General features: G+C 43.0%; 1 protein-coding gene across 1 annotated transcript; it reads right to left on the reverse strand.

The window, feature by feature from the left end:
* Positions 1-10,396: 10,396 nt before the first annotated feature.
* On the reverse strand, positions 10,397-13,624 carry LOC133815075 (uncharacterized). The gene is made up of 4 exons (XM_062247961.1): positions 13,204-13,624; positions 13,038-13,098; positions 11,383-12,896; positions 10,397-11,199 (listed from the first exon to the last, which is right to left on the reverse strand). The coding sequence occupies exons 1-4, from the start codon at positions 13,622-13,624 to the stop codon at positions 10,397-10,399; spliced, it is 2,799 nt and encodes a 932-aa protein (XP_062103945.1).
* Between the last annotated feature and the right edge of the window lie 380 nt (positions 13,625-14,004).

Consider the following 14,004-nt stretch of genomic DNA (forward strand, 5'->3'; position numbering starts at 1 on the left):
GGTTTATTTCGAAATCCACCGATAAGTGCTTGCCATTCTACAACCTGCTCCGCGGAAATAAGAAGTTCGAATGGACAGAAGAGTGCGAAAGCACTTTCCTCGACCTGAAGTCACATCTGGCCGAGCCGCCCGTATTATCCAAACCAAAAGCAGGAGAGCCTCTTTTTCTCTACCTAGCTGTCACAGAAGATGCAACTAGTGCCGTATTAGTCCGGGAAGAAGATCGAGTTCAGAAACCAGTCTACTACGTCAGCAAGAGACTTATCGGAGCTGAATCCCGGTACCCGTTGATGGAGAAATTGGCATTCTACCTTATCACGGCCTCGCGAAAGCTCAGGCCGTACTTCCAGTCCCACTCGATACACGTCATGACCGATCAGCCTTTAAGGCAGGTTTTGCAAAAACCTGAAGCATCGGGACGCTTGTTAAAGTGGGCAATCGAACTCAGTCAGTTCGATATTTTGTACAATCCGCGAACTGCTATAAAAAGTCAGACCCTGGCCGATTTTGTAGCAGAGTGCACAGGATTCTGGGAGGATCCTGTAGAAGACTCACCCCAAGTCACCTCGGCCCAGGCGTCGTGGAGGATCTTCGTGGATGGTTCGTCCAACGAGAACAGCTCCGGAGCTGGAATCATTCTGATATCCCCTAAGGGACATCAATTCCACTCGGCGCTAAGATTCGGATTCAAGGCCTCCAACAACGAGGCCGAGTACGAAGCTTTGCTGGCCGGGCTGAGGATAGCCCAAGAGCTGAAGGCGACCTCCGTCCAGTGCTTCAGTGACACCTAGCTCGTGGTAAACCAGGTTCTGGGCGAATATCAAGCACGGGGACCCAAAATGGCTGCCTACCTAGCGAAGGTAAAAGCTGAGCTGTCCGCATTTGAGCGAGGCTTGATCGAGCAGATACCTCGGGAGCAGAACGCCAATGCAGACACTCTTGCCAAGTTCACCACCTCTGGGGAGACAGAGACCTTGGGGTTAGTGCTGATAGAATTCTTGGAGAGACCAAGTATAGAAGAAGTCAGGATGGAGGTCGAGATGATCGACGCCAGGGCGACCTGGATGACCCCCATCCTTGAGTATCTCGCCGAGGGAAAGCTACCTGAAGGACGTAATGATGCGCGGCGAGTACTCTATCAAGCTCCCAAGTATACGATAGTAGATGGGGTGTTATACCAACGTGGGCACTCCCTACCTCTCCTACGATGCGTTCTTCCAGGAGAAGCAAAGGCCATCCTGCAGGAGGTGCATGAGGGTTTTTGCGAAGACCACACTGGGGGGAAAAGCTTGGCCTTAAAGGTCCTGAGGCAAGGATATTACTGGCCAACTCTATCCAAAGACTTGATCTCATACGTGAAGAAGTGCGACAAGGGCCAGCGATTCACCACAGTTGCCCGAGCTCCCCCAGTCGAGCTGAAGATGATCTCGTCCCCATGGCCGTTTGCAGTTTGGGGGATCGACTTGGTTGGCGCCCTCCCTACTGGAAAAGGCGGGGTCCGTTACGCCGTGGTGGCCATTGACTACTTTACGAAGTGGGCTGAGGCAGAACCTTTGGCAACGATAACGTCCAAAAAAGTCCTTGACTTCATGGTTAAGAGCATTATCTGCCGATTCGGCCTGCCCAAGAAGATCGTTTCCGACAATGGCACTCAGTTCGACAGCGACCTGTTCACCGAGTTTTGCGAAAGGTACGGAATTGTGAAAAGTTTCTCCTCCGTGGCCTATCCTCAGGCGAATGGCCAGGTCGAGGCTGTCAACAAGACTCTTAAGGAGAGCCTCAAGAAGAGACTAGATGAAGCGAAGGGGGTCTGGCCAGAACAGCTCCCCCAGGTCCTGTGGGCATACCGGACCTCGCATCGGACTATGGGTCATACTCCTTTCTCCCTGACCTTTGGTAGTGAGGCAGTCCTCCCTGTGGAGATTAAGGTGCCTTCGCATAGGGTCCAGTCTTATGACCAGGACCATAACCACGAGCTACTTCGCCCTTCCCTTGACTTAGTTGATGAAAGGCGAGAGGACTCACAACTCCAGCTCGCCCATTATCAGCAGAAGATCACTCGCTATTTCAACTCCAAGGTCAAAAAGCGCACCTTTAGCGTTGGCGACCTGGTCCTAAGGAGAGTTTTCTTAGCCTGTAAAGATCCCAAAGACGGAGTCTTGGGACCGAACTGGGAGGGGCCGTATCAAGTCATCGAGGTCATTAAAGAGGGAACTTACAAGTTAGCTCGGCTTGAGGGAGACTCAGTCCCACGAACTTGGAACGCCATCCATTTAAAGAAATATTATCAATGATTCCCTTGTAAGGCCTGAAAGGCCATTTTTCATGTATTAAGCAATGAGAATTAACTCTTCGTTTATATGTGTACATGTTTTCAAGTGTAATCTAAAGTAACCACGAAAGACCCTTTCCTAGTTACTTGGGGGGCATATGGTACCTGGATATAACCAGGTCGCCTTAATGACTTAGAAGTTGATTCATATTGATTGATCGTTGTTTTTCTTAAAAAACACGAGATATTGACAAGGATTAACGCGAACTAAGTCCTATCCTAGATTTAACCAGGTCGCCTCAAAACTTGGAAGTTAATTTAAATCTATTGATCGTTGTTCTTCCTAAAGAACACGAGATATTGATAAAAATTAACACGAACTAAGTTTTCAAATAAGTTCCTGGATATAACCAGGTCATAAAACTTAGAAGTTAATTTAAATTTATTAATCGTTGTTCTTCCTAAAGAGCTTGAGATATAGATAAAAATTAACACGAACTAAGTTTTCAAATAAGTTCCTGGATATAACCAGGTCATAAAACTTAGAAGTTAATTTAAATCTATTTATCATTGTTCTTCCTAAAGAGCACGAGATATTGATAAAAATTAACACGAACTAAGTTTTCAAATAAGTTCCTGGATATAACCAGGTCATAAAACTTAGAAGTTAATTTAAATTTATTGATCGTTGTTCTTCCTAAAGAGCTCGAGATATAGATAAAAATTAACACGAACTAAGTTTTCAAATAAGTTCCTGGATATAACCAGGTCATAAAACTTAGAAGGTAATTTAAATTTATTGATCGTTGTTCTTCCTAAAGAGCTCGAGATATAGATAAAAATTAACACGAACTAAGTTTTCAAATAAGTTCCTGGATATAACCAGGTCATAAAACTTAGAAGGTAATTTAAATTTATTGATCGTTGTTCTTCCTAAAGAGCTCGAGATATAGATAAAAATTAACACGAACTAAGTTTTCAAATAAGTTCCTGGATATAACTAGGTCATAAAACTTAGAAGTTAATTTAAATTTATTGATCGTTGTTCTTCCTAAAGAGCTCGAGATATAGATAAAAATTAACACGAACTAAGTTTTCAAATAAGTTCCTGGATAAAACAAGGTCATAAAACTTGGAGGTTAATTTAAATATATTGATCGTTGTTCTTCCTAAAGAGCTCGAGATATAGATAAAAATTAGCGCGAACTAAGTTTTTCAAAATAGTAACTAAAATGCGTAGAGGCAAAGGGGAGTAAATCAATTAAGAATAAAATTGATGGTTAAATTGTCTCGAGGTGGAAGCACCTCATGCAAAGGTTACACAAAAAAAAAATCTTAAAAATATTAAAGGAAAGGGCACGAGAGAAGAAGGCCCTAAGCTCTGCCAGTTGGCCCCTTGGAGGTCGCCGTCTCGCCCTGCTCAGCGGCACCAGAGCCTTCCCGGGCCTCGGAGGGCGCTTCTTTATCAAGGCGAGCTTTGAACTTCACCGGCAAGGGCTCCCAGATCTTCGCTGCTAGGAAGGAGAAGTCGGCGTCTGGGTTGTAGGCCCAGCAATGGTAGAACATGTCTTCCATGGCAGTATCTGAAGTTTTCCGCTCGGCCTCCAGGGCAGCCTTGGCCTCGACCTTCGAAGCATCTAGGTCCGCCCGCGCACTGGCGAGGGCGGTCTCAAGCTCTTGAACCTTGGGGCGAGTTTTGTCCAGCTCGGCCTGCGCGGCCGCCAAGGCATCCTTAGCCATCTGCAGAGAAGTCTGGTGAGTGGCCACGGCCGCCTGGTGCTCATTCCTCATTTCCTCGAGCTGACCCTTGGTCCTGGCTATGCTCCGATGAAGGGCAACGGCGCTCTGCAAAAATAGAGAGGAAACTGCCTTAGAAAAATAAAAGAGAAGGGAGAAAGGAAGCACAGGGCAAGGCATGATAAGAAAAAACCATAAAAGGTTAAGGTCAGCTTACCGTTAGGGCCATGCCCAATGAAGACTCCAGCACGCCCACCGGGCTCATGGTTTCGATGGCCCTGAGCTCCTTCTCGTTGAACTTATAGATGTGGCGGATGGCGTAGTTCGCCGACTCATACACTGTCCCCCGGAAGGCCTCTGGAATCTTCTCCAGGTCCTGGGGGTCGACTGGGACGCGCACCTCGGCAGGTACAATCGCCGAAGCCCCGGGCTCCGCCCCTGCGTCCCGGACGAAGGCCGGAGCTCGCGGAGGGGGTGGGAGCATGCTGCTTCCCCCTGCAGTAGGAGGAACAGTTCCCACGACCTAGGTGGCTGGGGGCTGCTCTTTCTCCTTTGTAGGAGACTTGGTGGGGGTCCCGGCGGCATTCTTTGACGTCTGGAGCCTCTTCATTCTTGGCCCAGCGGCCCCGGCTAAGGGGTTCCCCCCGGCGAACGCACCTCGCAGACTTTCTTCGGGCTGAGACATCTCTTCTGTCAAAACGAAGACATGGTTAGTACAAAAGTCAGCAATCATGCAGAAACAAAAACAAAGGGGGAAAAAGAGAAATTCAAGTATATGTATACTAAAGGGAATCCTACCCCCCGAGCTAGAAGAAGAATCTAAGTCAATTACTTCCCGAGCTGGCGCAAGTTCTGGGTCCGAGTCTGGTTCGGGGCTAGATTCTTCTACATATTGCCTAAGTCCCGGAGCTACGGCACCCCTCCGGAGTGATGGCCATGTCCGAAGGTTGGTCCCATACTCCTCGAATAGGATCGACCTAAAGTCTAGGGTGTTATCTACAACTACGGTACCCCTAGGCCAGCTATCTTGGTAATCCAGCACAAGCCGGTCGACACAGTGGAGCAGGGTTATATCCAGGTCCGGGTCACTTCGGTGGCGTTGGACGACCTGTCTAGGATTGAACCTAGCTAGCCAGGGATCAGTGGCTGCCCTATTTAAACTCCTAAACATACAAGGGTTACCTTGGCCAGAAGGACCCGCGGCTGCTCCGGACCGGATCCGCTCCTCGCCCGCCGTCTGGGCGACCTCCAACGCCGCTTCTTGTTCCTCACGAGGGGAACCTCGTCCTCCTCCTCTTCATCCCCCGTGACCTCCTCCACGATGATGGGCCTGGTATCGTGAGCTGGGGGGAGCGCCCGGTGCCTCCTCAAGTTCAGAGTCTGATTTGGGAAGATCAGCTTGCAGGCCACCATTGTCTCGTCTGTCACGAGCACGCGGTAGTCCTTTTCACTGGGGGGCAAGCCCGCCAGTGTTTCGTACTGGGCCCCGAGGGTCACAGATTTCTCTGTCCTCGTGAAGATAGCTGCAGGATTATCCTAAGTCAGGAAACGGATAGAAGGGAAGCTAAATGGTACTTAACTTACGAGCTAAAGTTGAGAAGCACTTACGAGGATGATTGAAGTAGTGGAGCTCGCAGTTTCGGAACCCCGTCGACATAAAGAATTGATCTTTGAAGTCGTTGGGGTGGCTGGGCAGCTCGATGACCGTAGCCGTGTTTAGGAACCGGGTTAAGTAGTAAAACCCGTCACCTCGCCCCCGCTGATCCGGGCTGGCCTTGAGGCAGAAAAAGTACAAAATATCTGCAGGAGTGGGGACCTCCCACTTTTGTCTCAAGAATAAATATCTTAACCTCGCCAACAGCCGATAAGAGTTGGGGGGGAGCTGGAATGGGGCCAACCTCATGTAATTGAGGAAGTCAGCGAAATACTAATCCAATGGGAGGAAGGCCCCCGCCTTAAAATGCTCGTCGCTCCAGGCCGCGAACGACTCGTCGAGCGGCGCGCAACTCCGCTCGCCTTCCAAGGGAGGTCGGGCAATCACAGATGCTCTCCCCAGCCCGATGTTGTGGGAGAGGAATATTTTGTTGACCTTCGCCTGGTCGGTAATCGTTGAGATGATCCTCTCCGCCTCAAAGAACGCGTCAGGGGCCACCTCGACCTCCTGTTCCACTACAGGCCCGAAGTTAGGGATCGGGGATTCTGCCATCACCGCCTTTCCTTTGTCCTGTTGGGAGGCCGAGCTGCTAGCGGTCTTCTTTGGAGCATTCTTTTTAGGTGCCATCTGGTCGCCTGGCAAACAAAAGAAAAGATTTCAGAAAAGGTGACCTAAGCATAAGGAAGAATCAAAAGGAGTATTTTGCACGAGCTGAGGTAAGCCCAGCCCGTGGAGAGTGAGACCACGCGGTTCTATGAACACGTGCCTGTTCTCCCAACAGATCCCAGATTACTCGGAATTCGTGTGTCAAGAGGGTCAGGATAGAATTTGCCTTGGAAGGAAAGTTTCAGTAGGCAAGGAGGGCAAAACCGCATGTGAAGCGTGTCCCCTAAGCTATTCGGTTTTGCACCCAAATTCTGGATATTTTTGAACTAAAACACCAAAAATCCTACCCATAAATTTTCCCCAGAAAATACATCCTATAAACCATACTCCTAAACGATTTCCTACAGCAAAGATACACTAACCTAAAAGGCTTTCACCCTTCATACCCACAAAAACCAGCAAACCCTTGCATGCGGCTACAGTAAATATTTACCTAAGCTACAGTGAAAAATAATTTTGAAACATGCACAGTCATGAGACTTACAGAGTGTTTGGCTGGGAAGTGGATGGAGATATCGCTTAGGTTGGAGCTTCGTCGGAGTACTTGTTTCCAAAGCTTCAAAGGAATCCTTACGCCTAAGCTTCTTAAACGCTGAGAATGGCAGTCGGCAAGAAGAGGGTTTTTCTTCTGAGATGAAGAGAGAAGAAGATGAGAGTTTCTGAGAAATTTCAAATGAAAGGGTGGCCACCCCTTTTATATACGTGAAGGGTCACGTAAAGTGGGTCGTTGGATGGCCCTGATGTGGGATCCAAGGCCCTCCACTCGAAATACAAAACGATGGCTGTGTATAGGCTAGGCCATTAAATGCGGTTCTCGGAAGACGTACCGTCACCAACCACGATGTTCCACGTATTAGGCACCTGCGTAAAATGTGAAATGTGCAGAGTTCATGGGGAAGCCTAAAAGCCCCTACTGTGGCCCTACACGACGTCGTGTACCACGAGCAAGGGCTTGGGGGGCAAATGTACGCCCTGATTTTCCCACGGGCTGATTAGCAAGCTGGGATACGGCCTAATCATGATTACCACGTGGACATCCCCACGACCGGAGCTGTCATCGAAAGGTACGGCTCCTTAGCTCGAGGTAACTCGAGGGTTCGCCAAGATTGCCCAAGGACTGAGTCCAGACTCTGAAGGCTGCAGGTCGAGTGAAGCATCTAGCTCGCGGTACGAGCTAGAGTTGGAGGCTATGATCCTTTATAAAGTCAACCACGCAAGGTAAACGTGCATATATTAGACATCACGTGTCTGATATATCCCTGACTTCTCGGACACACAGCGTGAACGTGCGTATTCAGACACCCACGACTGGGTTGGGCCGTGCGGCCCATTATCCCCTTACCTATTGATTTGACCACACTTATGTGTCAGGTTTAGGAATTAATCATGAATGTCACAGAGTTGACATGATAGGTAAGAAGGTCACGGGATGGCCTTCTTACCAACTCCCAGGTGCCTTCTCTTATAAATATGGAGACCCTGGGAGTTAAAAAGGGTTGGATTCTCTCTTGTAAGAAATACCCTGTAAAAGAATACACAGTATAGCAATAATACTGACTAGTGGAGTAGAAAGATTTTAACCTTTGAACCACTCTAAAAACGTCTTTTGTGTCACCACCTCATTTCCAAGATCATTCATCTATTTCGGTTCACATAAGCACTAATCCCTTTCTCTTCTTTTCTTAATTACATGTTGGCGAAGAACCGCGTCAACACATGTATAATAGGTAGATGTTGCATTATTCGTTTGTGATTTTATATGAAAAATGTGTATGTTTGGAAATTATGTGTAAATTGCTCCATGTGTGCATTTTGATGTATGTGAGTTGGGCACAAGAAAAATCTTCTGTGATGTTAAAGAATGCTATTTGATTATGGTTATAGGCTTGTTGTGAAGTTTGTTCAATTTTTGCTTTGCTCGGACCTGAGGTAAGGAAGTTAGATAGAATTCTATTTATTTATGCTATGAACGGTAAGATGGGTTTCTTTGAGGATAAATGTTATGTATGATGATGTTGTTAGGAAAACTTATACAAGATCTTTATTTATTTTCATGTAGATCTAGTATTAAATAAACTAATACGAGATAGCCTAAAACATGTTTCTAAAGTTGAATTCAAAGAGAAACAATGAATAGAATACTTACAGTAAATACAGCGGAATGAAAGAGTCATTCCTACAGTTTCTCTAACTCTTGTATCCTTTCTGTCGCAGAGTATTATCAAGAAACTGAACCGATATTCTATTTTCTTCACAGTCTTCCAATGTATCCTTAAAATCACCTAAACTAGTGTGGGCAATTCTCAACACATGAGATAGATACAGAGAAGAAGAAGAGAAAATAATCAAAGAGGCTTAGAAAATGACTTGTGTTTTGAGAGAATCTAAAACTAACAGAAAACTAGACTTGTGACTTATCAAACTTATGTTTTGACTTCTCTCTAAGCACTCATTTTATAGACTCAAGTAGGTCATTTAATTTAATTAAAAAATCAATAAAATAATAGCCATTTTAAAGCCCTAGGTCGAAATTATCATGGGCTTTAGGCCCGTGAAATTCTCATTTGATTATAAGCCCATTAGACTTAAAATCAAGGCTTGTATTATTTTCTATTGATTCAATTAATTAAATAATTATTTAAATCCTTTATCAAATTAATTATTTATAATTTGAACATTGATTTAAACTTATTTATTAATTTAGATACCAATTTATCTTAATTAATAAATTTGCCATAATTTCTCTTTTCTTCTCAAAATTACATAACTCTGTGAAACTATCCAAAATTGACCTGGTAAACTTTGATAATTCTAATTGATAATTAAATCAATTAATTGAGACTATCTTGATGATTGTATCCAAGGTACAATGGGGATCATGGGCCTATGAAATTAAGCTCCAATAAGTTATCATAAATCTAACAAATAAATTTACTAACTTATTAATTCCTCGTGACTCCACTATAGATTCGGAATTGCACTCTTGAATTCATAGAACGCTCTATAACAAATATAGATACGCTATTAATTATCCATTGTTACAACCATAATTATCACTCAATCCTCTATAGACGGTCTACAATGAGATAGGACTAAAATATCGTTTTACCCCTCATTGTATTTTATCCTTAAAACACTTAGTTCCTTGTAAATGATATTTCAGTAAACTAATTTAATTACTGAAATGAGATCTCTATCATTTAACACCTTGAACCAAACTAAAAGGAAACCATCATTTCACTTCTTCATTAGAAGCTATAGATGTTCATATCTATGATTAACACTCCCACTCAATTATACTACCGAGTTCCCAAGATGTAAGTATGGGCTAGTTCGTAGGGTAAGCTGGTAACGAACAAGTCAAAGAACTCAAATAATACAATCAGTTAGAATTCTAACCACTCAGAATTGAGATTGAATTGACCTATGGTCAACTATATGATATGACTAGAATAGATAATAACGGTATGTTTACTTATCTTATCAACTGTCAATATCGGTCCTGTCCGATGTAACAAATACATCCGATCTTATCTACTTTGCTAATGTTCTGGAAAGAACATAACACTGTAATGTGTAAGTAGATCATATCGTAGATTGGCAAGTCAGTGTAAATCCCGTGCATTGACTAATCTTAGGACTAACTTATTTTGAACATATAATCATATTTATATTCTATTGTGATTACGTCACTATAAATAAGATTAGCTATATGCTCGGAATTTAATAGAAGTTTATATTAAACAAATAATCATGAAAATAAAATATGTGAGCAAAGTGATTGACCAAGTCAAAAACTAATTTCTATTCTTTTATTGATAATAAAATGAGATTACAAAGAATTTAGGTTTTAATTAGGGCAATAAAACCCCAACATATGTACCATGTAATATGAAGTATGAAATTCTGTTTTGAGATGATATGATGAATTGGATGAATTATGTATTTCCTTTGTGTTTTTTTTTGGTCAAGAAGAATAGAAAACATCATTGAACAAAGAACAAGTACAAACAAACAGCTCAGTTAAACCTCAATTAGAGGCACCAGCCGAAACAAGAAACCAGCAACTAATTACAAAGAATATGATTCATGAACAACTGATCTTGAACCGAAAGTTGGTGTCTGTACACTTTGTAAAGCCTAAACTTAGTTGTGAACTTAACATCCTGAACTAAACTCATAACAGATGAGGAGTAACAGTCAAATATACACCTATTTCTATTCTTCCATAAATTGTAAATAACTACTGCAAAGATCATGTTAACTATATCAGCTTTAGCACCATTTCGAGCTCTAGCTAGCCAAACCAACCAGTTCTTGAACTCCAGAGGCCAAGCCACAAACCCCAGCCACTTGAAAATGCAGCTAACCAATTGAGATGATAGAGTGCAATCAAAAAACAGATGAGAGTGACTCTCATAACTGCTCTCACAGACCGGACATAAGCTTGAAACAATTTGAATGTGCATCTTGGTGAGGTTGTCCCTGGTTAGAAGATGGGAGTTAATTGCTTGCCACAACATAAACCTATGTTTAGGAAGAATTTGCTTACTCCATACAGTCCTTTGATATTCCACCTTTTGCTGAACCAACTGACTGTTGTACAAATTGCCAGACCGAAACTTACCTTGTATACCAGCTGAAATTATAGCAGCAGGACCAAAATAAGCCTTGATTCGACAAAGCTTTCTCCAATACCAGCTGCAGTCGCCTTTCAATTCATAATTCCAAATGTTAACCCCTTTCAAATAAATGGAGTTTATCCATTTGACCCAAAGCAAATCAGGATTAGTTGATATTGCCCAAATATATTTAGCTAAAACTGAACAGTTCCAGATTGCACCATCTCTGAAACCCAGCCCTCCATAGGCTTTAGGGAGACAAATCTTGTGCTATGAAGGTATGTGCAACTTGCTCCTCTGCCCTGAAGATCCCCACAGAAAGCCTCTACATAACTTCTCAATTTCCTTGATAATGCTCTGAGGCAAGACAAATATGGTCATCCAATAATTTCTAAGCCCAAGTAAAATTGAGTTGATAAGCTAAATCCTACCAGCGAAGGAGAGATGTCTACTCATCCAATTCTGAATTTTCAATCTATATTTCTGAATAATCACCTCACAATCAGCATGTTTCCACTTGGTAGGTCTCATGGGGACCCCAAGATACTTTAGAGGAAAGGATCCCTCTGAAAGATTTATATCCAGAGCAATTCTGGATCTTTCAATACTCGGGACACCACCAAAAAAAATCTGAGACTTCCCTGTATTAATAGACAGACTTGAAACAGAAGCGAAATCTTCAAGAACTGCCTTAACACTTCGAACAGCCTGTAGAGAACCTTTACAAAAAACAAGCAGATCATCCGCAAAACACAAGTTAATTAGCTTAAGACTTTTGCACATAGGATGATATCTAAAAGGGCAATTAAGAGCTGCGAATTGGAAACTTCTTGTTAAATACTCCATGATAAGGACAAACAACAAAGGAGACATGGGGTTGCCTTGTCTCAGCCCTTTCTTCCTTTTAAACTTGCCTTGGATTATGCCATTTAGCACAAGAGAATAAGATGCGCTTCTAACACAAGTCATTACCCAACCTATGAATTTCTTGGGAAAGCTAAGAGCATTTAAAAGATCCTCAAGAAAGTCCCAATCAACCATGTCATAGGCCTTACTAAGATCAATTTTGATAGCACATCTCGAAGAAGTAGACGACCTCCCATAGTTTTTTATAAGATCTTGAAAAATCATAATATTATGGGCAATGGTGCGACCTTTAACAAAAGCCCCTTGGTTAGCCTGAACAAGATCAGGGAGAACAACCTCTAGCCTCTTACATAATAGCTTAGCCATGCACTTGTACAGAGTAGAGCAGCAAGCAATGGGCCTATAGTCAATAGCCCTAGAAGGGCTATCCACCTTCGGAATTAAGGACAAGGTAGTCTCATGAAGTTCAGGTGGAAATCTACCTGTCTCAAAACAGTGCAAAATGGTTGTACAAACCTCATCCCCTATGTCATGCCAAGTTGATTTAAAGAAACCAGAACCATAACCATCAAGACCTGGAGATTTGGTAATAGGTATACTAAATAAAACCTCCCTAATTTCCTTCTTGGAAAAAGGTTTCAGCAGCAACACCTGTTGATCGACTGAAAGTCTGGGACCCATCTCTATATGTTGAACTTTCAGAATGCAAGAGGCCGAACTAGCACTGCCCAAAACCCCTCTGAAGTGCCCCGCATAATGAGAAACAACCTCAGAGAAGTTATCAATTAAACAACCATCTTCATTAATGAAAGAAACAATGCTGTTTTCTGCCTTTCTCTTCTTTAAACTGGCATAGAAAAACGAGGTGTTCAAATCACCCTGACGCAGCCAAGTTATTTTGCTCCTTTGGACAAGAAAACTGTAGTACAGTCTTTCCTGAACTGAAAAAGCTTCAGCAGCAAGCTTCTCGTCTTCCTGAAAACATTGATCATGAGGGTGAGCTTGGGCTTGCATCCTAGCTTCTTGATAAGACTCTTTAGATTTATGGTAGTTAGCACCAATATCACCAACTCTATCCCTGTTAAAAAAATTTAGAACATGTTTGAGTCTCAGTAGCTTGAAGTATATTGCTTTGATACCCGAAGCTTTGATAGGAGCCTTCTAACTAGTTGACACCCGAGCCTGGAACTCAGGATGCTCAGCCCAAAAATTATAGAACCTGAATAGTTTAGAGCCTATAATCGCAGGTGTTTGAAGTCTAACAAGGCTAGAACAGTGATCTGAAATAGATTCCCAGTTAAACAAAACTATAGATTGAGGAAAAAAGTCTAACCATTTTTCATTGCTAAACACGTGGTCAATTTTTGAGTAGATTCTAGCCTTACCCTCTTGATTGTTAGACCAAGTGAAATAGGACCCAACACTTCTTAAAGGCTCAAAATGAGCACCAGCCAGCCACCGGATTGAATCTTCTAATTCAAGACCTGAGATAGGCTTTCCTCCCAATCTATCCTTACCTGAAAAAGGAGCATTAAAATCCCCTAAAATTAGCCAAGCTTTGTCCAACAGAAAAGGCCTATGTAGATCATCCCAAAGATAGCGTCTCCCTTCAATAGAGTTAAAACCATACACAAAGGTGACCCCAAAACTTTGCTGAATACTACTCATCTTAACCAAACAATGAACCGCTTGAGACGACTCCTTTATGATATTAACTTTCACAAAATTCCTTCTCCAAAGAATTAGTAACCTGCCTTCAGTAACAGAGCTATTATGGCAATCCCAGTTCGGCAGCTCAAGATCCATGAGCTTACTTATTTTACTACTCTTCAACTTAGTTTCTAAAAGGCCACAAATTCCAATATTATTACTACTACATATATCTCTAACAGGGCTATGTTTAAACGTACTATTGAGCCCTCTAATATTCCAGCAAAGAATATTACAGCTATCCATTAGGCTTGCTTGAAGAAGAACTTCCTCCTTTACTACCCACCAATGGCTTTTGAAGCACCACAAACTTGTTAGCTTTTTTATTCTTTAGAACTTCTTCCTTAGCCTTACCAGCTAACCTCTTACCCTCTCTAGCTTTAACAACCACTTTTTTAGGGGTAAGCCAGTTATGGTCGGTCTGAACTCCTTCTTCTCCTCCAGATGGCTCAACAGAAATTGGTGGAGATGTAACC

Source organism: Humulus lupulus, chromosome 2 (assembly GCF_963169125.1).
Source record: "Humulus lupulus chromosome 2, drHumLupu1.1, whole genome shotgun sequence".
Taxonomy (NCBI): Eukaryota; Viridiplantae; Streptophyta; class Magnoliopsida; order Rosales; family Cannabaceae; genus Humulus; species Humulus lupulus.

What these genes read in the sequence shown, in the direction of transcription:
- LOC133815075 (XM_062247961.1), bottom strand. Translation starts at nt 13,624, where the DNA reads ATGGATCTTGAGCTGCCGAACTGGGATTGCCATAATAGCTCTGTTACT. An exon ending in TTGGTCTAACAATCAAGAGG is followed by an intron (nt 13,099 to 13,203) that starts GTAAGGCTAGAA and finishes AATCTATTTCAG; the next exon opens with ATCACTGTTCTAGCCTTGTT. An exon ending in TAGACATCTCTCCTTCGCTG is followed by an intron (nt 11,200 to 11,382) that starts GTAGGATTTAGC and finishes GTCTCCCTAAAG; the next exon opens with CCTATGGAGGGCTGGGTTTC.